The sequence below is a fragment of the Barbus barbus genome (genome assembly GCF_936440315.1).
Source record: "Barbus barbus genome assembly, chromosome: 29".
In the NCBI taxonomy this organism is placed as follows: Eukaryota; Metazoa; Chordata; class Actinopteri; order Cypriniformes; family Cyprinidae; genus Barbus; species Barbus barbus.
In genome coordinates, this window is record NC_136757.1 from 14061905 (window position 1) to 14089625 (window position 27721).

The following is a 27721-nucleotide window of genomic DNA, read 5'->3' on the forward strand; positions in this document are numbered from 1 at the left end:
TAACACTAGCCTTCCCTGTTCTTTTTCTATTATATCTACTTGTTTTCTTTTTATTTAATATAAAAAACTAAATAAGCAAACAATATACTATCACATATATAATATCGCCACATATACTGTTAGTCGAAGCCCTGCCCCCTACTGTCCTCTTTTTGGAAAAGTAAAGTATGGTCACCCTAGTTTATCATTTACAAAAATGCTTATTTTTTCCATTCTTTAATTCAAATTTGCTCCAGCTCTGGTCAGTTGTGGGATGATCTGTGGATATTGATATCGTTTCACGTTTTTATTACCTCAGACAGGTTTATAAAGTTGCCTTGTTTTCAACAATCTGTTACACGCAAGCGTCTCAAATAAATGCCATTCCTTTCCAGAGGAGGCAGCATTTTTCACGCACTGCACTGAGGAGCCTGCGAACCCGGAAGCGGAAATAACATCAAACTGCGTTTTGAAACCGTCGTGCGTGTTTCAGACATATGTTGTCGTTTCGGAGATAAAGAAAAGCGAATTAACTTTATTGTGTGTTAATATTGTGGTTTAAAGTGTGTTAATATTGTGGTGTGCACGTAATTTGTGCACACTAAGCTAGTTTTTGTCAAACTAGGAACATAGATGAGTGCTGTGTAGTTTATTTAGCCGTCTGTCTCTCCGCTAGCACAGGTTGTGCTGGTTGATAAAGAAGATTTTCATTTTGAGCGCATTTACAGTCATAAGAAGTCATGGCGGATGTTACTGCACGTAGTTTGCAGTATGAATACAAAGCGGTAAGAGTCTTATAAGATTTGTAATGTCCTTTTTTAAAGAATTTGATATGTTATGATGAAGCTAAATCTTATTTAGCGCGCTGAAGCGGTGTGTTTTGGTGTGCGCGTGCTTGTAAACACTGGCTGTGTTTTAAAAACCAACTGAGCTGCCTAACTAACTAGATAGCATTTTTGGACAACACATTTGTAGTAAATGTGTAATTTAATTTTAAATTAAGTAGTCTTTTAGCAGAACGTAAGCACATAAAGCACGATCGGGCTTGTGATGTTTACAAATGCCGCCTAGGTAGGCAGTTCACTGGGATTTGAAACAGGTGTTGAACCGGTCGTGAGTGTTTGTGTTTTCTCCACAGAACTCCAACTTGGTGTTGCAAGCGGACAGATCTCTGATCGACCGCACCCGCAGAGATGAGCCCACCGGCGAGGTGCTGTCTCTTGTCGGCAAACTGGAGGGAACAAAAATGGGAGACAGGAGTCAGAGAACCAAACCTCAGATGCTGGAGGAGAGGAGAGCAAAGTGAGTCTGATCAGAAAAGCATATTGTTTAATTGCGTGCGTTCATTCATTCATTCATTGTGTCATAGTCTTTGAATCGTTATACATTTTTTTTTTTCATTGTATGATGCAGGAGAAGAAAGAGAGACGAAGACAGACATGACATAAACAAGATGAAGGGCTTTACTCTGCTGTCTGAGGGGATTGATGAGATGGTGGGCATCGTATACAAGCCCAAGACCAAAGAGACAAGAGAAACGTATGAAATTCTCCTCAGCTTTATTCAGGCAGCCCTTGGAGATCAGGTAAGATCACTGCACCTGTTTACATGTGATATGTTAATCATTTTTAAACTGAACTACTGTGGGATTTACTAGAGATTCACCATTTTCATGTCGGGGGTGATAACCAATCAAATCATCTGCCAATATAAAAAGTCTACACTGTTTTGTCTAGAAATAAATTAAAATGATGCACCAAAAATAAAAAATTTCATTACAATAACTCGTTGGAATATACAATATGAAAAATGGATATTCTCTTAGAGATTTGTATTTGTATATTATTCTTTTATTATCTGTGTCCTGTCCTGTTGCTGTTTTTCTGTTGCACTGTGGAGCTTCTGTCACTACAAAAAATTCCTTGTATGTGTAAACATACTTGGCCAATAAAGCTCATTCTGATATTGAGACACTTTGCTAGATTTGCTAAGATTGTATTTAAAAGTTTTACTAAATTATAGTGCTATTTAAATTGTTGTGCAAAAGTTTGGTATCACTAAGTTTTTACTTTTATTTCATTAAGGACACATTAATTGAAGTGACAGTTTAGAATGTTACAAAAGAATTGTTTCAAATAAATGCTGTTCTTTGGAACTTTCTATTCATCAAATAACCGTTAAACTATCACTTTCCACAAAATGTTCATCAGCGCAGCTGTTTTTGACATTGATATTAATAAGGAATGTTTTTTTTTGAGTACCAAAGAAGCACATTAGATTGATTTCTGAAGGTTTATGTGACTGAAGACTGTGACACTCACATCCAGCACACTCCCTCTTTGAACTGGTCGACGCTACAGAGCTCTGAGAACCAAAACGACCAGACACAGAAACAGTTTCTTGCCTCAGGCAATCCATCTCATGAACACTTGACAATAAAACGCGGAACACACAACTCTATTATTTATTCACCACACTTGCTTACTTTTTTATTTATCAAATTTTTTTAATTTCAAATTTGCACATATCAGACCTGTACAACATAATTGTCTATATTCAATATTGTGTTTTTGCTGTTTTGTACATTGCCTATATGGATATTTGTATTATTCTTTATTATCTGTGTCCTGTCCTGTTGCTGTCTTTCTGTTGCACTGTGGAGCTTCTGTCACTATAACAAATTCCTCGTAAGTGTAAACATACTTGGCCAATAAAGCTCATTCTGATTCTAGAGGAACGGCTGCTTAAAATTCAGCTTTGCATCACAGGAATAAATTGTCTGATAAATGTGGGGTGATGTTTATAGGCATGTGAACAGTGGATTCAATTAGGTAAAAGTATCACATCATAAATTGCTGCTCTTTTTCTCTCCTTTAAGCCAAGGGATATCCTTTGTGGAGCTGCAGACGAGGTGTTGGCTGTGCTGAAGAATGACAAGATGAGAGACAAAGAGAGGAGGAGGGAGGTGGAGCAGTTGCTGGGGCCTACTGACGACACACGCTACCACGTCCTGGTCAACCTGGGCAAGAAGATCTCTGACTATGGTGGAGACAAAGAGCTTCAAAACATGGGTAAATAATTTAGGTCCAATCTGAGTCCGAACTCTTCTCATCATGATGTTCAGCTAGGTCACACCTCTCTTCTCTTTTGCAGATGATAACATTGATGAAACCTATGGAGTCAATGTGCAGTTTGAGTCTGATGAGGAGGTGAGCTTCTACATGCTGGTTGTTGGTGCTCTGATTGTGGTGTTTTTAGTTCTTGAGGTGACACCAGCATGTATTTGTTTATGTGTAGGAGGGCGACGAGGACCAGTACGGAGAGGTTCGGGATGAAGGCTCTGATGACAGCGAGGGAGAGGAGGCAGATGAGAGCAGCACCCTGACTGCTAATGTAAGTCACATGTCCCACGTGTTTCTGCACACCTGGTCATAGAGCAGTTGTTCTTAACCAGGAGTCCGGGACCTATTAGGGCCAAATTCCAGGGTAGCCTCAATTATTTAAAAATTTTTTTAAGTCGATTTATTTTAATTTAGTTTTAATTTATTTTATTAAATTTGTTTTATTAAAATGTAAAACATGAATCTGATCTCATATTTTGAGTTTAATTTATTACAGCTGAAGTGCTATAGAGACAATATGTGACCCTGGACCACAAAACCAGTCATAAATAGCACAGGTATATATGTAGAAATAGCCAAAAATTCATTGTATGGGTCAAAATTATCGATTTTTCTTTTATGCCAAAAATCTTAAGGATATTAAGTAAAGATCATGTTTCATTAAGATATTTTGTAAATTTCCTACCGTAAATATATCAAAACTTAATCTTTGATTAGTAATATGCATTGCTAAGAGCTTTATTTGGACAACGTTAAAGGCGATTTTCTCAATATTTAGTTATTAGTTAGTTTTTTTTGCACCCTCAGATTTAATATTTTCAAATAGTTGTATCTTAGCCAAATATTGTCCTATCCTAATAAACCATAGACCAGTGGAAAGCTTATTTATCAATTGATGAATAAAACTCAATTTAAAAAAATGGACCCTTATAACTGGTTTTGTGGTCCAGGGTCACATATTATCTTACATAAGAGGGTCTTAGAATTTTGTCTTCAACAAAGGAGGGATTTGGAGTTGAAAATGCTTGAGAACCACTGACAGAGTCAAAAATCCAGCCTAACACGTTCTTGTCTCTTTAGCTGGGAAACACAGGCGATGTGATGATGACCAAAAAGAAGGATCTTCACCCCCGAGACATTGATGCCTTCTGGCTTCAGCGACAGCTCAGCCGCTTTTACAATGATGCTATAGTTTCTCAGAAGAAAGCAGATGAGGTCTTGGAAATCCTTAAGGTAGGGATTTCTCAATTCTTTGGAGACTGAGAGATTTGTATGTGTATGTCCTTCTTTGTGGCTGATTCATTCCTATCTTTGGTTAGACTGCCAGTGATGACCGAGAGTGTGAGAACCAGTTGGTGCTGCTTTTGGGCTTCAACACATTTGACTTCATTAAGGTCCTCCGCCAGCACAGGCGAATGAGTAAGTAGATCACAATAGTCAGGACTGTGATTTCTGAGATTGTTTCCCATATTGGAAGTGTGAGCAGTTTAAAAGTTTACAAGATTTTAAAAAGCATTGTTCTTTTCTTCTTGTCATATCCAGTCCTGTACTGCACCATGTTGGCCAGTGCCCAAAGTGAGGCTGAAAAGGAGAAAATCATGAACAAAATGGAAGCTGATCAGGATCTTTCCAAAGTTCTTTACCAGCTGCAGGAGACTGAGAAAGAGGACATCATCAGGGTCAGAACTTCCCCTCCTTATGTAGCTGGTAATTGAGAGAGTTTGAGCTGTTCAAAGAAGGTCAACCATTTGTAAGCAAATGATCTTTTGTTTCTTTACAGGAGGAGCGATCTCGCAGGGAGAGAGTAAGAAAGTCTCGTGTGGATGATCTGGAGTCTATGGACATTGATCATGGAGAGGTAAATGACATTTTTTTAAAGCTACATTTAAAAAAAAAATTATTATATGTCTTATATTTTTGCTGTGTTCTTTATCTCTAGGCTGTGACCTCGAGGAAACTATTAGATCTGGAAGACCTGGCCTTCACTCAGGGCAGTCACTTCATGGCCAACAAGCGTTGTCAGCTGCCGGATGGCTCCTTCCGCAAACAGAGAAAGGGTTACGAGGAGGTCCATGTGCCTGCTCTCAAACCCAAACCCTTTGGTGATGATGAGGTATTTTCCTCTATTTTGTTATGCATTTTCTTCAAGTGGGGATAAATTATTTATTTCTGGTTGAATTTTCAACAGCCATTACTGCAGTCTGAATGTCACATGATCCTTCAGAAATCATTCTAATATGCTAATTTGCTGCTCAAGAAACATTTCTTATCAATGTTAAAACAGATGTACTGCTTAGTATTTTGTGAAAACCGTAATCCATTTTTCAGGATTCTTTGATAATTAGAAAGAACAGCATTTATTTGAATATTTTAAATATAATATAATGTCACTTTTGATCAATTTAATGCATAATTGCTGAATAAGTGTTAATTTCTTTCAAAATATATATATTTTTTTCACTGATCCCAAACTTTTAAATACTAGTGTAAATACCAATGTATTATGAATTATTGGTTTATTGCATCTATGTAATTTCACTAGTCTCTCACAAGGATTCCCTTCATTTTCTCTCTCAGACATTGGTGGCTATTGAGAAGCTGCCCAAATATGCCCAAGCTGGATTCGAAGGATTCAAAACCTTGAATCGCATACAGAGTAAACTCTTCAAAACCACAATGGATACTGATGAAAACCTGCTGGTTTGCGCTCCAACGGTTAGTCTACCGATTAAGGCGCAACTGTCCAGGCGCTGGCTTAAAATGAACATCTCCATTAAAATCACAATGTGACAAATATGATGCACCATAGACCTTAACTTGAACTAGCTTTAATACTTTTACCCTAAAGGAGACTCAGGCTTTTGTTTTTTCTTTGACCTGTAGGGTGCTGGCAAAACGAATGTTGCTCTCATGGCAATGCTCAGAGAGATCGGAAAGCATATCAACATGGATGGCACCATCAACGTTGATGATTTTAAAATCATCTACATCGCTCCCATGCGCTCACTAGTACAGGAGATGGTGGGCAGCTTTGGCAAGGTAAAAACTGCATTATGCTTTTCCTCATCATTTCCTGTAATTTAGTATTCTTCAAATGATTAGCTATAGAATGTAATAGAATTACATTTACATATTGAAAGTATTGTCTCTAAAACATTCGTTGCTCTGTCTGCAGCGCTTGGCTAGTTATGGCATCACTGTTTCTGAGCTGACTGGAGACCATCAGCTGTGTAAAGAGGAAATAAACGCCACCCAGATTATCGTGTGCACCCCAGAGAAATGGGACATCATCACCCGAAAAGGAGGAGAACGCACATATACGCAGCTTGTGCGCCTTATCATTATTGTAAGTAATCTAGAAGACTCTGATTCCCTTTTTAAAAGTTTTTCTTTCATGTTTTTCCAATTTAACATGTTCTGTCATATAGGATGAGATCCATTTGCTGCATGATGACCGTGGCCCCGTTCTGGAGTCCCTGATTGCTCGAACCATCCGCAATGTGGAGCTGACACAGGAAGATGTGAGGCTCATCGGCCTCAGTGCCACACTGCCCAATTATGATGATGTGGCAACCTGCCTTCGTGTGGATCCATCCAAGGGACTCTTCTATTTTGACAACAGGTGAGAAATAGACTGTTGTGGTGAAATAGTCTTCTTCAACGAAATGTGGATAACACTGAATAAGTTTTTGGCATAATAAAATATGTATGTTGGATGTTTTCCTTTTTTTTAGTTTCCGGCCCGTACCTCTGGAACAAACCTATGTAGGAATTACAGAGAAGAAGGCTATAAAGCGCTTCCAGATTATGAATGAGATAGTGTATGAGAAGATCATGGAACATGCTGGAAAGAATCAGGTGAAGCTGAACACAATAATTAAATAAATAGTTCTTTATCAAATGTGTCCTACTATTTGTTCAGTCACCCTTCTGTTTCTTGATCATTTATTTTCCTTTTTACTAGGTGTTGGTGTTTGTGCACTCGAGAAAGGAGACCGGAAAGACGGCGCGTGCGATCAGGGATATGTGTTTAGAGAAGGACACACTGGGGTTGTTCCTGAGAGAAGGCTCAGCCTCCACTGAGGTCCTGAGGACTGAAGCTGAGCAGTGCAAGGTTAGCTCGCAACTAACATAAAAGTGCTGTTTATCAGATACAACCTCAAACTGATCTATACCTGAAGTGAGTACACCCCTCACATTATTGTAAATATTTTATTATATCTTTTCATGTGACAACACTGAAGAAATGACACTTTGCTACAATGTAAAGTAGTGAGTGTACAACTTGTATAAGTGTAAATTTGCTCTCCCCTCAAAATAACTCAACACACAGCCATTAATGTCTAAACCGCTGGCCACAAAAGTGAGTACACCCCTAAGTGAAAATGTCCAAATTGGGCCCAATTAGCCATTTTCTCTCCCCGGTGCCATGTGACTCGTTAGTGTTACAAGGTCTCAGGTGTGAATGGGGAGCAGGTGTGTTAAATTTGGGGTTATCGCTCTCACTCTCTCATACTGGTCACTGGAAGTTCAACATGGCACCTCATGGCAAAGAATTCTCTGAGGATCTGAAAAAAAGAATCGTTGCTCTACATAAAGATGGCGTAGGCTATAAGATTGCCAAGACCCTGAAACTGAGCTGCAGCACAGTGGCCAAGACCATACAGCGGTTTAACAGGACAGGTTCCACTCAGAAAAGGCCTCGCCATGATCGACCAAAGAAGTTGAGTGCACGTGTTCAGCGTCATATCCAGAGGTTGTGTTTGGGAAATATACGTATGAGTGCTGCCAGCATTGCTGCAGAGGTTGAAGGGGTGTGGGGTCAGCCTGTCAGTGCTCAGATCATACACCGCACACTGCATCAAATTGGTCTGCATGGTTGTCGTCCCAGAAGGAAGCCTCTTCTAAAGATGATGCACAAGAAAGCCCGCAAACAGTTTGCTGAAGACAAGCAGACTAAGGACATGGATTACTGGAACCATGTCCTGTGGTCTGATGAGACCAAGATAAACTTATTTGGTTCAGATGGTGTCAAGCATGTGTGGCGGCAACCCCCTTCTCCAAAAACAGTTTATACTACTGTTTTGGCTATTAAAATAGTTCCGTTTTGTGTGTAATGGCAAAATTATTATGTTGTTTCGTTTTTTTATTAAGTTAATTTAGAAAAACGTTTGGAGCATTTTTGTTTGTTAAATAGCCTATAAGTTTTTGTTTTTTAAAGTAACGACCAAGCGGCCAGCTGCATGAGCTGATCATAGCCTGATCAAAGGTAAGAGTAATACATCATTCGGACCTGTAAAGGGTCTACTTGTATTTGTGCGCACTCACAATACCAACAAAAGGTAGTTCTTTTATAAAACAAAGAAAACAAAATGATGCGCTTTCTGCCGTCTTGAACAGGAGCACTTCACAAAAATGAACCGAAGCTGAGCGAATACATGCCTCACAGACATGATAAATATATCTATAGAAAGCTTTAAATGATCACTGAAAACAAAAACTCTTATTATAATCTTAATCATAATCAATAAAGATGCATTTCTCTCTAAAGGCGCGTCTAATGAGGAGACGGCGAGTCAGGATCAGCAACTTCATCCTTGCTACACAGACTCAGAAAACATTGTTTATTAGTAAATAATTCAAATATCTCCTTACTATTTCCTGCAGACACATTCATGGTTATGTTTGCTGGGGTTTTGCAGCAAGCTTTAGCCTATTGCATGCATTTGAACGCAGAACTATTCAGCTGCTCTGAAGTCACTTGCGCTCCTGCTGCTGCTGCTACGGGACACTAAACGCCATCGAGCTGCTCTCAGTCGCGGCAGCACGGTCTTGTGTTGTTTCCACCAGCGCGGCAATTTTTTTCATCACTAATCGATAGATGTCTACAATATAAAAATAAGGAGCAACCCAAAAGAGGCCCATGTCTTAAGGGGAGCCGAGCTTCCCCTAGCTCCCCCGTAGTTCGCACCCTGGTTAAGGCAGTGCTGGAAAATAATGGTGGCCACACAAAATATTGACACTTTGGGCCCAATTTGGACATTTTCACTTTTGTGGCCAGCGGTTTAGACATTAATGGCTGTGTGTTGAGTTATTTTGAGGGGACAGCAAATTTACACTGTTATACAAGCTGTACACCCACTACTTTACATTGTAGCAAAGTGTCATTTCTTCAGTGTTGTCACATGAAAACATAATATTTACAAAAATGTGAGGGGTGTACTCACTTCTGTGAGATACTGTACATCGAATCAGAAAATTTCATTTTGCAAAGAAATATGCATAAGTTTTTTGGGTTTTTTTTTTCGTTTTGGCTAATTTAGTTTTACTAAATAGAATGACAAACTATTATAGTCTAAATTATAATTGCATAAATTTTAACTTGTAATATAAATGTATAAATTGTAGTGATTTTTATGACTGCAAAAATAAATTCTAATTAACTATAATTCATTAATTGTTTTATTAAATAATTAATAATAAATTAATTACCGAAATAATGGCAGTAATTTCAAGCCAGTTTCAAAGATTCCCCTTGTCTGCTATTGTTTGATAAATATTTAATCCCAAACCAAAGTCACACCATTGTTCGAGCTGTGATTATGTCCAACATTTCACCAAATTTATTTTGTAGATTTTTTTTTTTTTTTCCTCTGAAATTAGCACTATTAAAAGTCCCAGCTTCATGGTCTGGACACACATTTATTGTATACTGTTTTTGTTGACCATTCGTTTTCTTTGTTGACAGAACCTGGAGCTGAAGGATCTATTGCCATATGGTTTTGCTATTCATCATGCTGGAATGACCAGAGTGGACAGAACGCTGGTAGAGGATCTGTTTGCTGACCGTCACATTCAGGTTAGTTTGTAGCATTCAGCATTGTCAAGAACATTTTTGATTATTTCTTGTTCTGAAACTGAGAGCATTGAACCATGAATATGTGTTTTCTAGGTATTGGTGTCTACAGCCACTCTGGCCTGGGGTGTGAACTTGCCAGCGCACACTGTCATCATCAAAGGCACACAGGTGTACAGCCCAGAGAAAGGCAGATGGACAGAGTTGGGAGCCCTGGATATCCTACAGGTCAGTAGTATTTCTACACACATTTTGTACTGTGAGTTAAATGGACCACAACTAATGACTTGACTTCCATTCAACCTTTGTGGCGCAGATGCTGGGTCGTGCTGGCAGGCCGCAGTATGACTCTAAGGGAGAGGGTATTCTAATCACTTCCCATGGAGAACTGCAGTATTACCTGTCCCTGCTCAATCAGCAGCTGCCCATCGAGAGCCAGATGGTGGCCAAACTACCCGACATGCTCAATGCAGAGGTAGTGTTGGGCAATGTGCAGAATGCCAAGGTGAGGTTTAAATGTATTTGCGAAAGTTCATTAGTTGGCTATTTTTTTGTTTTTTAGCTTTAATATGTTTATTGGTAAACCATTATGAAATTTTGCAAGTTTAGGTTAATTTAGGTTAAAAAACGTAATAATGTGAGGGACATGTTTCTAAAATGCAAAATATATTATTATATTGTGAAATTAATATTAAATGTTATAAAGACAATTTAATTTCAAAATACTTTTATAATAGAATTTTATATAATTTAAAATATATAGTTTTACACATTATATAGGTTTACAAATCAAAAAAGTAGCTTTTATATCGTCATTTAAGCATATTGAAAAATATTATTTTTATTACATTGTAAATATGTAGTATTGCACATGCCTATTATTAGTATTCCTCTGTAAGCATCTGTTGCTCTGTTTGTTACTGTTTTCAGGATGCTGTAAATTGGCTGGGTTACACATACCTTTATGTTCGGATGTTGCGGAACCCCACTCTATATGGCGTCTCCCATGACGACCGCAGTAGTGACCCCCTGCTGGAGCGACGCAGGTTGGACCTAGTGCACACAGCAGCCACTGTCTTGGAGAAGAACAACTTGGTCAAATATGACAAGAGATCTGGCAACTTTCAGGTACACACCATTTGTCATATTAACCTACTTTTCTAAGCAGCTCTGGGAATGTCTAGATTATTTAAATGCACAATCAATTCTGAGATTGTTCCAGCATGAAGTACCCAACCCAGCATAATGGATTTCAGCACTGCTACCTAAACACATCGATTAAATTTTAAATGACAGCAACCGATGTTGTTTAAATGATATTTAATTTGTCCTGTTGTAGGTGACAGACCTGGGCCGCATTGCCAGTCATTTCTACATCACCCACGAGTCCATAATGACTTACAACCAGCTGCTGAAGCCTACACTGAGTGAGATCGAGCTCTTCAGGGTGTTCTCGCTCTCCTCTGAGTTCAGAAACATCACCGTCAGAGAGGTATGTTCCTAGTCTAATTAAACCAGCTGAAACATTGGAACAAAACTCTACCGTCAGGATCTAATCAACATGGTTGTAATGTTCTGATTGACAGGAAGAAAAACTGGAGCTTCAGAAACTGCTTGAAAGAGTCCCTATTCCAGTGAAGGAAAGCATTGAAGAACCCAGTGCAAAGGTAAATACATTTTAGAGTATTATGTCACATACAGATATGCAGTCTTTGACTGATTGTCTCTCTCTTAAATTGAGTGTTATATCTGTTTCTCAGATTAATGTGCTGCTGCAAGCATATATCTCTCAGCTCAAACTGGAGGGCTTTGCTCTCATGGCTGACATGGTCTATGTGACGCAGGTTAGTGACATTATCCTGTCTTATGTAAAGGCCTAATTGAACAACCTTCAGTTGAATCTCTTCCAAATCAGAGAATAATATTCTCATATAATATGCAAAGATTTTCCATATTCATTTTCTGTTTGAATCTACAGAGCGCTGGCAGACTGATGAGGGCCATCTTTGAGATTGTCCTGAGCAGAGGCTGGGCCCAACTCACCGACAAGACTTTGAACCTTTGCAAGATGATCGACAAAAGGATGTAAGCTGTCATGATGCTGCTGGTTTTTGCCACTTGTACAATGTATTATTTATCATCCAATGCGATGTTCATGCTGTTGGCTTTTTTCCTTCAAGGTGGCAGTCGATGTCTCCCTTGCGTCAGTTCCGCAAGCTTCCAGAGGAGGTCATCAAAAAGATTGAGAAGAAGAACTTTCCCTTCGAGCGCCTCTATGATCTGAACCACAATGAAATTGGTGAATAGTGGATATGAAAACATTGAGCTAGTCAAGTTTTGTATTTATGTGCCAGTGTCTATAAAAGTGACATTTTATGTAATTGTCTCATGATCACTCTTTCAGGCGAGTTGATCCGCATGCCAAAGATGGGGAAGACCATTCATAAGTACGTCCATCAGTTCCCAAAGCTGGACCTGGCAGTTCATCTGCAGCCCATCACACGCTCCACTCTGAAAGTGGAGCTCACCATCACACCAGATTTCCAGTGGGATGACAAGGTCAGTCTTATAAAAGATCAGTAAATGACTAATAATAATAATAATGAGTTTTATTATTACAAGAATAAATCATTACAAATTAATGATTATTTAACATTTTATATGATTATTTTATACAACATTTAAAAAAAAGAGCAATTTTTTTCATTTAAGAATTTTGACATTGAACTAGCAACTAAATGTCTGCTTCTTTTAGATACACAGCTCATCTGAGGCCTTCTGGATCTTAGTGGAGGATGTGGACAGTGAGGTCGTTCTTCATCATGAGTACTTCCTCCTGAAGGCCAAGTACGCTCAGGATGAGCATCTTGTGACTTTCTTTGTTCCCGTGTTTGAGCCGCTGCCACCACAGTACTTCATTCGCATAGCTTCAGACCGTTGGCTGTGTAAGTTTACAATATTGAATATTTAAAATACTAATTCAGTATGGCGTTGATGTAGTAACCAAAATCTGTAAGGATAATGAAGCATTAGAGGTATTGGAGAAGTCTGAAGATTTTTTTTTTTTCTCTCTTCTAGCATGTGAGACGCAACTTCCTGTTTCATTCCGTCACCTGATCCTGCCTGAGAAATATCCTCCCCCAACTGAACTGCTGGACCTGCAGCCGTTGCCCGTGTCCGCTCTGAGAAACGCAGCTTTCGAGAGCCTCTACCAGAACTTTCCCTTTTTCAACCCAATCCAGACCCAAGGTACCTCCCTTTATAGACTATCCACAACACACTATATATTGGACTGAGACTTTAATTAGACTTTAAATGAAACTATTCTTGTTTTCCTCAGTGTTCAATGCGCTGTACAACAGCGATGATAATGTCTTTGTTGGTGCCCCCACCGGCAGCGGGAAGACCATATGTGCTGAGTTTGCCATTCTTAGGATGCTCTTACACAACTCAGAGGGCCGCTGTGTCTACATCACACCCATGGAGGCTCTGGCCGAACAGGTAAGTCCATAAATATCTGCCTTTATGGAAAATGTCTTAATGTAAACGTTTATGTAAACTTCAAGAAATTCTGTGAAATTAGTTAAATGTCATGATTGAGACACTATTTTTTTGGTGCAGGTCTTTATTGACTGGCACCAGAAGTTTCAGGAGACTTTGAATAAAAAGGTTGTCCTGCTCACCGGTGAGACGAGCACTGACCTCAAGCTGCTGGGCAAAGGTGACATCATCGTCAGTACCCCAGACAAGTGGGACATCCTGTCCCGCCGCTGGAAACAGAGAAAGAACGTGCAGAACGTTAGTCTCTTCATTGTAGATGAGACTCATCTCATTGGAGGTGACAATGGAGTAAGTGTTTGTTTATTCCAGTTCATAAACAATAATTATTAGCTTTTAAATCACCAGAGATCATTTGTTTAGGTTTATTTCTAATTTTCTGTCTCTTGTAGCCTGTGTTGGAGGTGATTTGCTCCAGGATGAGGTACATCTCTTCTCAGATCGAGCGGCCCATCCGTATCGTGGCCCTCAGCTCTTCTCTGTCCAATGCTAAAGATGTGGCCCACTGGCTTGGCTGCAGCACTACGGCCACCTTCAACTTCCACCCCAATGTCAGGCCGGTTCCTCTTGAGCTTCACATCCAGGTTGGTCTGAAGCTCTCTGTAACTTAATTTCATGTTTAGGCATAATCCTGACCTTGTTACATTTTGTGAAGTTTTGTTTAATCCTCCTCACTGCTTTTCCCCCTCCTCAGGGCTTCAATGTGAGTCACACACAGACTCGTCTGCTGTCCATGGCTAAACCAGTGTATCACGCCATAATGAAACATTCCCCATCCAAGCCAGTGCTGGTGTTTGTGCCATCAAGACGACAGACTCGTCTCACTGCTATTGATATCCTAACCTTCTGTGCTGCAGATGTGGTCCCACAAAGGTGCTTGGAGAAGATCTGTATCACATATATTAGACACTTTTTATACTGAGTGACATTAGGCAGCTAACCGCGATCCTTATTTTTATTCCTGAAGGTTCCTGCACTCAACAGAGAAGGACCTGGTTCCATTCATGGAGAATCTCTCTGATGGTACACTGAAAGAGACCCTCTCTAATGGGGTGGGGTACCTTCACGAGGGCCTTTCACCTACAGAGCGCAGGATTGTGGAGCATCTCTTCACCTCTGGTAAGACACATAAAAATGAGGTTTTAATCATTTTAGTAGGTTAATTCTTACATTCTACTGAACAATAGGAATATATTTCTGCCGCAATGTCTACAATTGAAACCTGAACTTTTATTTTGATGGGTTGCCGTGAATACCTTTACATTTCTGTGTACATGATATGAGGATAGTTTTACTCAAATGAAACGGTCAAATTCTCATGAAGTGATTCTCAGAGCAGTTCTGGAGTTGTTGTTCATGTATTTATGTCCTCATTCAGTGAGACAGCAGACGTTAATATCACTGTAAGCCTAACGCGTGCTTCTGTATGAGTAGCCTAGTAAACAAAACCGCGTGTCTGCACCATACATTAACACAGAGACAGGCAGAAGTCATATTTAAATAGTCGTCGGGCCGCCCTCCTAAGATAATGGCAGGGCAAACACTTTGCTGGTTTTGCTGTAGTTCATGTATAATTTGACATTTAATTTTTTTTTAAACTGGGTAGATACAGTAATAAAACATTCAAAATTGAAAATTTGCTCATTCACTCATTAATGAAGTTATTAATCCCATAAAGTATGGTTTTAGTTAAAAAATACACAAGTTATAACTGTTTCTAAGCTTACATTCCACCAGGTTCAAATGGACCCAGGAATGCTAATATCATATGTAATTTTTGAATGAATTATGAGGTTAATTGAACTTTTGATTAAGGTGTGTTTGAGCTAAAAAGTGTTGCCCCCTTCTGCTCTCTTATGCCAGGTGCCATTCAGGTGATGGTGGCATCTCGCTCTCTCTGCTGGGGCACCAATATTTCTGCCCACCTGGTGATTGTCATGGACACGCAGTACTATAACGGGAAAATCCATGCGTAAGTATTTTCTCATCCTTTGTGGGCTCAAATGATTAATGTCATCATCAGTATTTACTCTTTGCGTGTGTATTGCTCAATGTCTTTCTCCAATTAGATATGTGGACTACCCAATCTATGATGTGCTCCAGATGGTTGGAAAGGCTAACCGTCCTCTCCAGGACGACGAGGGTCGCTGTGTCATCATGTGTCAAGGGTCAAAAAAGGTAAACCTTACTCTAATCTACACATTTTCTTGACTTAATATCACCATTGTTGGTTCCCTCTTCATAACTTTGAACATCCTTGTTCTTTAGGACTTCTTCAAGAAGTTCCTCTACGAGCCTCTGCCTGTGGAGTCTCACCTGGACCACTGTCTTCACGACCATTTCAATGCTGAGATCGTCACCAAGACGGTGGAGAACAAACAGGATGCTGTAGACTACATGACATGGACGTTCCTGTATCGCCGCATGACCCAAAACCCCAACTACTACAACCTGCAGGGTGAGGAACCACAATCCTTCAAATACCCACAATGTTCACTAAAGCAGGACAAATGGCTCAACATTCAAAATCTAGATCTTATTCTACAAAATTTTGTTGCAACAGGAATGCATGTGAAAAATAATGAAGCAACAGTTCAATTGTAGCATTTATTTAATGCATCAGAGACTAAAATCTCTTTGTTTTACAGGCATGTCTCATCGCCACTTGTCAGATCATCTGTCTGAGGTGGTGGAAAATACCTTGCAAGATCTGGAGCAGTCCAAGTGCATCAGCATCGAGGATGAGATGGATGTGGCACCTCTGAATCTGGGCATGATCGCAGCCTATTACTACATAAACTACACCACCATTGGTGAGGACTCTCTTTGTTTAACACACTTTATTGAAGTCACGATGAAACAAGTAGCGACAGATCTTTTCTCCTTTATTGTGACATACATCCAAGTGTAATGGATTATCGAAAAAGGATGTAGGGTGGACACTATCCATTAGTAAATTTCCATTTCATACCGACTTCAAACACAATTGGGGAAGTCATGGCCTAATGGTTAGAGAGTCGGACTCATAATCCAAAGGTTGCGGGTTCGAGTCTCGGGCCGGCAGGGATTGTAGGTAGGGAAGTGAATGTCCAGCGCTCTCTCCACCCTCAATACCACGACTGAGGTGCCCTTGAGCAAGGCACCGAACCCCCAACTGCTCCCCGGGCGCCGCAGCATAAATAGCTGCCCACTGCTCCGGGTGTGTGTTCACGGTGTGTGTGTGTGTGCACTAAGCATCAAACGTGCTTCTTGATTGTCTTGGCATATCTGTCTCATCTGTTGCAACTGTTGTCTGTGTCCTCTCTCCAGAGCTGTTTAGTATGTCCCTGAACGCCAAGACAAAGATCCGTGGCCTCATCGAGATCATCTCTAATGCTGCGGAGTATAAAAACATTCCCATCAGGCACCATGAAGACATCCTGCTTCGGCAGGTAAGTAAAAGCGCACTTTCCTTTTTTGATTTGGTATAATATGATCTCTTGAACAAACAGACTGCATCAGAGTTCTCTGTTTAACAACTCTTGACTTTTTCAGCTGGCTCAGAAAGTTCCTCACAAACTGAACAACCCCAAGTTCAACGACCCGCATGTGAAGACCAACCTGCTGCTCCAGGCTCATCTGTCCCGCATGCAGCTGAGCGCTGAGCTCCAGTCAGATACCGAGGAGATCCTCAGCAAGGTGAGCCTCTTTTGCAGCTCAACTAAAAGGATTTTTAGTGGCCTCAGTGCATACAAATTTTAATTCAGAATTAAAGGCGACTTTTTTTTTTTTTTTGTATGTACAGTGGTGGCCAAAAACACCTGACAGATCTGAAAATATTGACCTTTTTATGCCTCAATCATGATTTCATTTCATAATGTTCATGAAACATGCAGATGGTTGCTCTGAGCACAACAAATATCAGATGAAGTGAGTCTGTGTGAAGTTAAAAGTGTTTATCCACTTTTAACTTTAATATTTAGTATGTCCACCTTTTGCAGCAATTACAGCAGCACATCTCTCTGGCACAGTGTTAATATATTTCCTGAGAACTTCAATACTTATGTTATCTCATGCCTTCTGCAACTCAAGCCAAAGGCTTTCCTTAGAATGTACAATAGATCTGTCGTTTATTTTGCAACTCGCCCCAAATTTTCTTGATGGGGTTGGGGTCTGGACTTTAAAGGGCCAGTCCATCATTTTCAATGTTCCAGCAGATTCCTTCCGTCGCAGGTCGTTCCAGAAGTAGTTCGTTTTATGGGTATTGTAATGGCAATTTAACAAAAACAGCTGAAACCTCTTCAATATGCCAAGTGTTCTAATAATTTTGGCCACCGTTTATATATTTAAATTTATTTCATGCACTACCTGTCAAATAATAGTTTATATGTTGTTGAAAAACATTTGTGAGCACAAGAGACTCTTAAAAAAAAAAAAAAAAGCTTCAGCTTTTGACGTGTATAAATGAAAAGATTTAATCAAATGACTATATAACAGCTTTTATTTTCTTTATTAAAAATCTTAATTTTCAAATTAAATGTTTCCTCAGTCTTTCTTCTCTTCTCTTCCCCGTGTTTTCAGGCTGTGCGGCTGATCCAGGCGTGTGTGGATGTGCTCTCCAGTAACGGCTGGTTGAGTCCGGCGCTGGCTGCCATGGAGCTGGCTCAGATGGTCACACAAGCCATGTGGTCCAAAGACTCGTACCTCAAACAGCTACCCCACTTCACTTCTGAACACATCAAGCGCTGCACGGACAAGGTGAGAACTGGGTCTGAATGGGTTGGGGAACATCTAAACTCTGAACATCATCTTTTGGCTGTCTGTCTTATCTCCGTTTTGTTGATGTGTATAGGGTGTGGAGAGCATCTTCGACATCATGGAGATGGAAGACGAGGACCGCACTGGTCTTCTGCAGCTTACAGATATACAAATGGCAGATGTGGCACGATTCTGTAACCGCTATCCCAACATTGAGTTGTCATACGAAGTGGCTGACAAAGACAACATCAAGAGGTACCAACTGAACTCAGAATGCAAAAGGCTTCAGTTGAAAATGTGTAAACTTGTGTGGGTGCACAGTAATCATTTATACCATTAATCACTTTGCTGAATGTATTAATTGATCTTCTTGTGCTCTCAGTGGGAGTCCAGTGGTTGTCCAAGTGCAGTTGGAGCGAGAAGAGGAAGTTACAGGTCCTGTCATTGCTCCTCTGTTCCCTCAGGTGAGTTTCTATTGACAAAACCTATCATGAAATATTACTGCAACTTAAAATAAATATTTTCTGTTTAAATATATTTTAAAATGTATGAATTTTCAGCAGCCATTACTCCAGTTTTCAGTGTCACATGATCCTTCAGAAATCATTCTAATATGCTGGTTTGCAGCTCAAGACACAATATTATCATTATTAATGTACAACAGTTGTGCTGCTTATTATTGTGGAAACTGATTCATTTTTTTTCAAAATCCTTTGATGAATAGAAAGTTCAAAGCATTTATTTTAAATAGATGTATTAAAAAATAATCAAAGTCTTCATTATGACTCAATTTAATCTGTCTTTAGCAAAGTTAATTTCTGTAAAACAAAAAACTTCATGACCCCAATCTTACAACAAGATCAACTGTTTCAGAGAGATGTTATTTTATAGAAATGCAGCATTACTTCATGACATTTTGTTTGTTTTGTGCAGAAACGTGAAGAAGGCTGGTGGGTTGTTATTGGAGACCCCAAATCGAACAGTCTCATCTCAATCAAGAGACTAACTCTTCAACAGAAGGCCAAGGTCAGTCCTGCTTTAATGCCCAAGGCAGTAGCGTGTTATTCCTGTTTAGTATTAAAAAAAGAGGACTTGTGAGAATTGTTAATGACATGGACTCTGTTTTCATCCCTCAGGTGAAACTTGACTTTGTGGCACCTGTTGTTGGTGTGCACAACTACACACTGTACTTCATGAGTGATGCCTACATGGGCTGCGACCAGGAATACAAGTTCAGCATGGACATTAAGGAAGCAGACAGTGAGGGAGAAAGTGACAGTGATTAATTCCAGATTAGTTATAATGAACAGCTATACTGTCATGTGAAAGCAGTTTGTTTTTATATATATTTTTGAGGAATATTGTGACCGTTTAATTCATTATGATTTAAATAAAGAAACATGTACATTGGAGAGATTGTGTTGCACTTTTATTAAAAGATCATTAGAAGAAATCATCAGGGTCATTTAAAGTCTAAGAATAACTGCATTAAAGAAAGAAATGGCTCATTCATGGTCAGGGTTTAGATATGGGGATTTAGTGAGCTTGTTAAAGCAGAGTCTCCAAACACATTGGTGTATGAAGCCTTAAGGTAGTGGACGTAGTTCTGCAGGCTGCGGTTGGCGCTGTTCACTTGCTCCACTTGGTTCTTCATGTCCTGAAGTTTGCACTGAAATCGCTTCTCCATCTGAAAAATTAAACCCAAACTGCTTCTAAAAAAGGTTTTAATGCAAGTGCAGCTATGATTATTTGACATGCAAGGTAAATGGCAGATTAAAACAAGCAAAACAGCAGCATTTTGCTGATTCCCATAAATCACTGACTCGGCTCAGTTTTTGACTTTTAATGACCTTTCAAGTGGTTCATGTTTACTGGATAATGATTTTTAGAATTTTGTAGAGATTGATGGGCTTGAATTTCCATCTGTATATCAAATACCAAGTTTTTGTAATTATACTCATTGGTGACATTTCTCTCAATAATAAAGCAATGTTATCACAGTGGCATTTGCTTGTTTCAGTCTTCAAAGATTGATATCTAGCTGCTTAAATATTTGAGAATTGTTTTTTTGCATGGGCTTTTTTTATAGATAGGACACTAGAGAGAGACACTGGGAGAATAGGGGGTTGGGTTCGGCAAAGGACCTTGAGACGGGAATCGAACTCGGGTTGCCGTGAGCGCAGTTGCACTTTATGTCGATGCACTAACCATGAGGCTATTGGCGCTGACGATAATTTAACTGCCCATGATTTTCCAAAATTTCAAGAGGGAAATACTCGCAAATGCATTGATGTGATTTTTCCTCCTCCCACTTCATTTTATGTCCATCACCAGCTTTGTGTTCGCTCACAGTTTCTCAGGGGAACACAAAACTCTTGCTAGAGAACGGAAACATTTTCAGCAAAGTTTCTTAGGGCAAACGCAGAAAGCATTGAAATGACAAATGACTTTTTTTTTTTCTCCCACTTTTTTTCACCCATCGCCATGTCCCTTTAGGCACACCATACGTTTTGGTCATGTTGGATTTTTTTGCCAGACTGAACCACAGCTCAAACTGATTTACTCTTACTATTAACAGAATTTTACAGTATAATCATTTGATGATTTTTTGTTTTCGTAGAGCTTAAGTATTGTGCAATGGAAAGTTTCAGAGCTCATAGTCTGCCAGCGAACACTTACATCCTCTTTGCTGCGGCGCAGCTGACCCAGCTCATTTTTAGCCAGGCTCAGCTGACTCTCCAAATCCAGCATTTTAGACTGAGCTGAGCGTTCCTTGGAAAGCACACGCTCCAGGCTCTGCTCCACCTGTCAACAGAGACTCATGTAAACTCTAACCTCACACAGATGCAACATCTGTAGCATCAAAAACAAATTGCTGTGGACTGTGACCTGTCTCTGCATCTCCTCCCTGGCCTGCTCCAGCTGTCTGTAGAGAGAGTCACACTCTCGGCTCCTCTCCTCCAGACGTAGCTGTGTGTTGTGGATGGCCTCTTCACGCTTAGCAACAACCTGAAGCAGATCCCTGTTCTGAGTGCTCATGTCCTCCATCTTCCTGTGTGAACCAAGAAGAGAGAATGATACAGAAATGTGACAAGGCTGAAATACTGTTGGGAAATTTAACAAGTACAGTCGAACCAAAATTTATTCAGACACCTTCAACATGTCTCACATTAATCACAGTTTATTCACTATAGTTTAGAAAATGGTAATAAAATATGACAAGAACTCAAGAGTTAAACTGAGTCAGAACAAACTCATCTTGACAATGTCAGATTACTTTGATAGAAAGACATGTAATGAATTAGTCAACCAATAATGATTCAGATGTTAAATGAAAGCACACACTTGGATAACAATTTAGGTCAACCGATTACCAAGAAATGCTTAATTTTGTCAATCGCAATTAAAGAAAAAACACTTAAGCAAAAAACGATCAGGTCAAAGTGTCTGAATAATTTTTAGTCCCAAATTTTTATAAATTTTTCTGGTAGTCCACTGTATGAAGAATTTTTGGTTATGTCTCAGTTTACTTTATTTTGCTATACTCACATAAGCAATAGTGTAATGCAACACACAGTAAAAAATATAAAAAAATTATTTCTGGTGTCTGAATAATTTTTGGTTTGACTGCATTTAACTTCAGCTCTTTGTGTCAATTGAGTGTTTATGTTAAAGACCCAATTAAATGTTATTAATTTATTAGTATTTTCTGTGGACATTTCCTGTTTAGAAGGAAAGTTATATATCAAATTTAAATAAGTATTACATAAATAAATACAATTAAAATGTGATGCTTTCTAGCCAGTGACAGGAGAGCATAAAACAATAATAATAATAATGATAACAATATCAATATATTTTGGTGTATTTATTAGAGAAGGTGAAAATTGTAATATAAATTATAATGTTGATTATTTTTCAAATATATTATGTAATATAAAATAAATTACAGGAAGAGTTCATTTGTTTAATTTATTTTGGTATATATTTAATAGAGGAGAATGGAACTAAAATATGAATAATTCATCATCTGATTTCATATTTAAATATTATATTATATTATAACAGCAGATGTGCAGGAGACCTTTCAGTGCCTTCCATGGAGCGTTTCAACTGCATGTTTTCTTCAAGTAGAAATAAGTTCTTCTCCTGGAGATTCTCTATTTTACAACTCTGCTGCTCCATCTGCATACAAACAAGAAAATACATCATGAAATTAAAAAGCCTTCTGATTTCATTGTATGAATAAACATGAATAAACACGCATGATCACCTTGATTCTGAGCTCAGACAGAGTGCTGTTCTGCTCCGTGCTTCTCCTGTCCTGGATGTGCATGTTCTCTCTGGCCTCCCTGAGCTCGTTCTCCAAGCGCTTCAGAGCTTCACGCAGCAGCTCCATTTCCTTCAGCCGAGCATGGAGCTGCTTGCGGCTCTGTTCCACCTCTCTTTCCATCTCCTCGCGGTCACTCTGTGCTTCCTTCTCTACCATCTCCAGCCTCAAAGTGTACTCCTCTGACTCCAAACGTGTCTTTTGCAACTGCAAAAATTACGAAGTGTTAGTGTACTAGACTCTGTACTCTGTACTAGTACTAGAGCTGTGAGGGTGGTATGTTAAAAGCACCTGATTCTTGTAACCCTCTACCAGACTCTCAAAGTCTCTGAAAGAAATCTTCAGCTGCTGCACCTCCGACTGAGACAAAGACAGTCTGTCCTCTGCAGCTGACAGAGTGCTCTAAAAGAGGAGACATGCAAGATAATGCACAAACATCTAAATCAGAGCATAAATGGTTTTGGATGAATAAGAAAAGTCTAAATCTAGACAAGATTTTATTAGATTTTCTGCCTTGAGTCTCTGGTTTTCCAGTTTGGTAGCCGTGTTCTCTGAGGTGAGGAAGTTGAGACGGCCGAGAAGCCCCTCTCTCTCTGCGCAGGACTTCTCCTCACAACTGCACAGCTGTTCACTCAACTCAATGAGGCGACTGCAAAGAGAAAAGTCTACAATCACCTTCCATTGTGAGCTCCGCTAAATATGACAATTGGGTAAACATCAGGAACCTTGTCAAAAAAAAACTCAGTGTATATATACATATATATTTTTTATTTAATTTTTTTGTAAGGAAATTATAGAAATTAATACTTTTATTTAGCAAGAATGCTTTCAATTGATCAAATGTGATGATAAAGACATTTATAATGTTACAAAAGATTTCTATTTCAGATAAATGCTATAAATTTAATAATAAATTTCTATTCATCAAAAAAGCTGAAAAAATTCTACTCATGTGATCATGTGACTGGAGTAATGATGCAAAAAATTCAGCTTTGAAATCCCAGGAATAAATTAGATTTTAAAATATATTCAAATAGAAAAGTTATTTTAAATAGTAAAAATATTTCAAAAGTTAACTGTTTTTGTTGTACTTTGGATTAAATAAATGCAGTCTTGGTGAACAGAAGCAGCGACCTAAAAAAAAAAAAAGCATTAAAAATCTTACTGTTCAAAAACTTTTGATAGATAGATAGATAGATAGATAGATAGATAGATAGATAGATAGATAGATAGATAGATAGATAGATAGATAGATAGATAGATAGATAGATAGATAGACAGGAATAAATTATATTATACAGTTATTTTAAATTCTAATAAAAATGATCATTTTAAAGATCATTGTTTCAATGTATTTTAATGTAATATGGTAAAAATTACATTGTACATATGGTATAAAGTAATTTATTATGCTAATAAGAAAATGAATGAAGTAAAGAAAAAGATAATAAAGATAATATAGATTAAGTACAATGCTTATGGTGGTAAAGAGAACTGGGTAGAAAAATATGTTTACCACAAAACAATGCAAATCTTAATGGTCAGAAATGCCGGTTTTATTTACTTTACGCAAAAAAAAAAAAAAAATCTGAGATTTTGAAATGAAATCGTTAACCGGGACATTGCCTTAGCAGGGTTTGTGAGATTCACCCAGTAGCACAGACCGTTTTTTCTTTTTTACAAAAGAATTGATTGGGAATTAAATTGAAAGAGAATTTCAAAACCTCAGATCTTACTGATGTATAGGCCCAAGCACCCTAAATTACTCAGAGCATAATCCATAACTCAGACTAAAAATAATAAATTATGGGCGTGAAGACTAGACTGAGCTTCAGTGAACAGAGTCACTGACTTATTTAAGGTGGTGATCTCCAACTCCAGCTGGCTTTTCTCTCCATTCTGTTTGGAGTAACGCTGCCGAAGCTCCTCAGCAGTGGAGAGAGCCTCTGCTAACTGAGCCTCCTGAGGAGATGACACAAACACATCAGTCAGAGTTTTCCCTGCATGGCTCATACTGGCCAACTGCATAAAAATCTCTTTCAAACAAACTGTAAAATGTGAGAGAGTGTCCAGTCAAGTGAATAAATGAGCCAGCAGTGCCATATTAAAATAAAGGTCATTTGGAGAATTATTTCATTAATTAGCACTTTCTAAACCATGAAGGTCTTTTATGAAACCCTGTAGTACAGTTCATGTATTGGTCTTCTGTACAATACCTTGTCCAGGAGTTGAGCAGAGAGATGTGCAGCTTTATTCACACTTTGTTCAGCCTGTTTCCTCTGGTCCTCCAAGACCTGTTTGTGGACGTCTTTGTCTCCTTCACAATGCTGCTTCAGCTCTCTCATCTGCTCCAGCAGGCCTTGCACCTCCTCCTGCTGATGCTGCAGTGTCTCTTCCAGACTCTGTGTCACAGTACAGTACAGACTTACATGATGTACCACTTTGTGTCAATGAAAACCATGACTAAGGTAAAAGTAGGCTTACTTGAATCTGAGCCTCCAGCCGGTTATTTTCGGCTTCTTTGTTGTGCAGCTGATTCTGCAAGCGACTGCGGGTGGATTCAAGAACCTTTGACAGCTCTCCTGCAGTCCTCAGATGATCCTGTGATGACCATCACAAAACACATTCTTAAAAACACTTCCTACAAAACTAGAGCAAATCTGATGCAAATATTTAGAAATGCAGAAGAGGTATTAAAACATGCCACAGAAGAATATTATGCAAATGAATAAAAAATAAGGGAATCAGTCAGATATCATTATTACCTTTTCATTTTCCAAATTCTCAGTCATCTGATTGGCCTCTCTTTCCCTGTTGTTGAGTTTAGTCTCAAGCTTCTAAAAGAAAAAGTAAAATATTATAACCATTTAAAATAAATAAATGGTTAAAATAATTTCTTTTTTTTTTTAATGCATTCTAAAACTTAATTTTTTCCTGTGATGGTAAAGCTGAATCTTCAGCGTCACACGATCCTTCATAAATTATTCTAATATGCTGATTTGGTCCCTGAGAAACATTTTTAATTATTATCAATATTATGCTGCATAATGTTTTTCTAGAAACCCTGAAATAAAAAAAAAAGTTCAGCATTTATTTTTACAAATAGACAGTTTTTGTAAAACAAGTCTTCACTGAATAAAATGTATGTGCATCAAGCTCGCAACATTGTTATATATACATAAATATACATAGAGAGAGTTTGGAGTTAGATTACAAACCCTTTTCTCAGCCTCAGATTCAGCGAGTTTTCTCATTAGCATGTCCCTTTCATCAGACAACCTCAGTGCATCTGTCTGTGGTGAAAAGGACAGACAAAACAGACATTTTTTGTTTAAAAAAAAAAAGTGCATATAAAAAATACTGCAGAACCAACAGCCAACCTAAATGAGACAAATTTAGTCAGGAAGTTTCTGTACCTCCCGTCCATGCTGTTCCCTCAAAAGCTGTCTGAGAGTGCGGTTTGTCTCCACAAACGTGTCCAACTTTTGCTCTAGTAGCTCATGTTGATGATCCAACTTATCAGAGTGCGTCTTTGACTGTTTTTTGTCCTGAATGCACAAAGTGATGTTTTTTTTTATTATTCAAGAGAAATGATTTCAGAGGTAACTGAAAAGTTTGGAGTTTTGCTAACCTTCTTAAGTTTGCCCACAGTTTCCCTCAGTGCTGTCACTTGTTTGGCTACAGCCTGGCCGTCTATCTCAGCTTCCACAAGTTTCCTCAGCAAAGTTTCTATGTCCTGGTGTGGAGGTCCTGTTTCTGATCTATCCACACAATTCCCACATTTTAAGCATTTGGTCACAGCAACCCTAAAAAGAAGCTAATGTGTCAGAAATAACTATACCTCATATGTCCAGACTCAGTGCTACGCAGATCAGCATTCTCGCGCTTTGACCTCCTCAAGTCCTTACTGGCTTCTTCAAGTCTTTCCTCATGCTGATCAATCAAACGCCGACAGGCGCTCAACTGCTGTGACTGGTGCTTTAAGTGGTCCTCTGCCTGCCTTAACTTTACCTGTGAACATTTAGACATTCAAATCCACAATGTTGTATGACGAATTGTGAATCCATCTTACAGTCATGATTATGTACAACCCATACCTCACTTTTTATACAGTCAACCTCTGACATTAGACTTTCAATTTTTCTCTCATATTTGCCGATTACTCCTCTCGCATCGTCCTCTTCACTGGACAGGTCAGTGAGCTGCAGAGGAGGTGAAGAAGGGTCAGTGGCCCGTCCCGGGGTGATCTCTAAGCAGCGTGTAGCCCCCTGATGGAAAAAAAGTACAGTCATTCAGAGTCTCAATTAAAAAAAATGACTCATTATAGATGATATGTGCTGGCAAGTAAGGTAGAATAGGCGTAAACAAACCTCCCATTTGTATTCTCTTCGTCTTGAAGCCTTTCCAGGAGGAACCCAGGGAGCTCGGACCTTTACACTGGCAGTGGATCGTAAACTGCTCACTTTCCCCTGCTGAACATCAGAGTTGTGATGAATGATTTCACTGTCTCGGTAAATCAAACGAGATCGATTTAAACTGGAATGGTAAACGGCATCCATTCTGACCTGGCTTCTCTGTGGACTCTTCTTTAGGTGGACATGCACAGATGTTGAGTCTGGGACATGAACATGGACGGGCGGAGAGGACGACCGTGTTTTCATCCTTTCAATTCAGTAGGGCGATCTTTATTTGTCTTAAGAATATGAAAAAGTTCACCAGACGTGTATCATAAAACAGATGTGTTAATAATCTATCTTTTAAACAAAAAGACTATTAGTTCTCAGTCAAGTCTATGTTTGTGCTACTAGTCTTTTCTCAGTTTATACACTGCATATTTATTCGACCAGTTAAATAATCCTGATCGATGAAAACTTATTTATGTACTTTAAACGATTAATGTGATATGAATAAAAATACCACTAACCTTAAAACAAGTATGCAACGTTGCGTCCCCTGTGTGATGTTGTTTGCAGCACCCGGTAGACTTTCGCATGGACAACAATAGCCGCCAATCAGAGACGCGTCTGACGCTCTAAACCCCGCCTTCTACAGTCTGTTTTGCTTCTGATTGGCTGGTTCGAAACTTCAGCGACAAAGATTTGAGAAGTGTGTTTAACGCCCAATGAACTGAAGCTGATT

At 38.9% G+C, this 27721-nt stretch overlaps 2 protein-coding genes across 2 annotated transcripts; one reads left to right on the forward strand and one right to left on the reverse strand.

Moving 5' to 3' along the window:
- The first annotated feature begins 427 nt into the window (after positions 1-427).
- On the forward strand, positions 428-20257 carry LOC306849412 (U5 small nuclear ribonucleoprotein 200 kDa helicase). Its single transcript, XM_079384407.1, has 45 exons — positions 428-764; positions 1118-1281; positions 1393-1564; positions 2858-3050; positions 3133-3188; positions 3277-3372; positions 4182-4334; positions 4421-4520; positions 4644-4780; positions 4882-4959; positions 5041-5214; positions 5679-5816; positions 5985-6140; positions 6277-6447; positions 6530-6723; positions 6836-6959; positions 7066-7215; positions 9850-9960; positions 10054-10185; positions 10274-10462; positions 10888-11085; positions 11297-11449; positions 11544-11624; positions 11718-11801; positions 11936-12042; positions 12138-12256; positions 12362-12516; positions 12713-12902; positions 13036-13206; positions 13298-13458; positions 13579-13806; positions 13908-14099; positions 14210-14388; positions 14483-14634; positions 15379-15487; positions 15585-15693; positions 15784-15973; positions 16164-16328; positions 16825-16946; positions 17050-17193; positions 18076-18252; positions 18347-18507; positions 18635-18716; positions 19186-19278; positions 19389-20257. The coding sequence occupies exons 1-45, from the start codon at positions 720-722 to the stop codon at positions 19536-19538; spliced, it is 6405 nt and encodes a 2134-aa protein (XP_079240533.1). The 5' UTR covers positions 428-719; the 3' UTR covers positions 19539-20257.
- On the reverse strand, positions 19665-27573 carry odf2b (outer dense fiber of sperm tails 2b). Its single transcript, XM_079384408.1, has 19 exons — positions 27507-27573; positions 27148-27275; positions 26953-27054; positions 26680-26850; positions 26424-26593; positions 26214-26343; positions 25999-26130; positions 25801-25875; positions 25348-25419; positions 25067-25183; positions 24799-24984; positions 24435-24544; positions 23096-23231; positions 22874-22984; positions 22526-22789; positions 22337-22437; positions 21142-21304; positions 20932-21057; positions 19665-19939 (listed from the first exon to the last, which is right to left on the reverse strand). Exons 2-19 carry the CDS (start codon positions 27241-27243, stop codon positions 19775-19777), a joined length of 2427 nt encoding a protein of 808 aa, XP_079240534.1. The 5' UTR covers positions 27244-27275; positions 27507-27573; the 3' UTR covers positions 19665-19774.
- Between the last annotated feature and the right edge of the window lie 148 nt (positions 27574-27721).

What these genes read in the sequence shown, in the direction of transcription:
- LOC306849412 (XM_079384407.1), top strand. Translation starts at nt 720, where the DNA reads ATGGCGGATGTTACTGCACGTAGTTTGCAGTATGAATACAAAGCG. An exon ending in GCAATGTGCAGAATGCCAAG is followed by an intron (nt 10,463 to 10,887) that starts GTGAGGTTTAAA and finishes TACTGTTTTCAG; the next exon opens with GATGCTGTAAATTGGCTGGG. An exon ending in GCAGATGTGGTCCCACAAAG is followed by an intron (nt 14,389 to 14,482) that starts GTGCTTGGAGAA and finishes TTATTCCTGAAG; the next exon opens with GTTCCTGCACTCAACAGAGA.
- odf2b (XM_079384408.1), bottom strand. Translation starts at nt 27,243, where the DNA reads ATGAAAACACGGTCGTCCTCTCCGCCCGTCCATGTTCATGTCCCAGAC. An exon ending in TGTCTGAGCTCAGAATCAAG is followed by an intron (nt 22,438 to 22,525) that starts GTGATCATGCGT and finishes GTTTGTATGCAG; the next exon opens with ATGGAGCAGCAGAGTTGTAA. An exon ending in GGGAGGAGATGCAGAGACAG is followed by an intron (nt 21,058 to 21,141) that starts GTCACAGTCCAC and finishes CTCTGTTGACAG; the next exon opens with GTGGAGCAGAGCCTGGAGCG.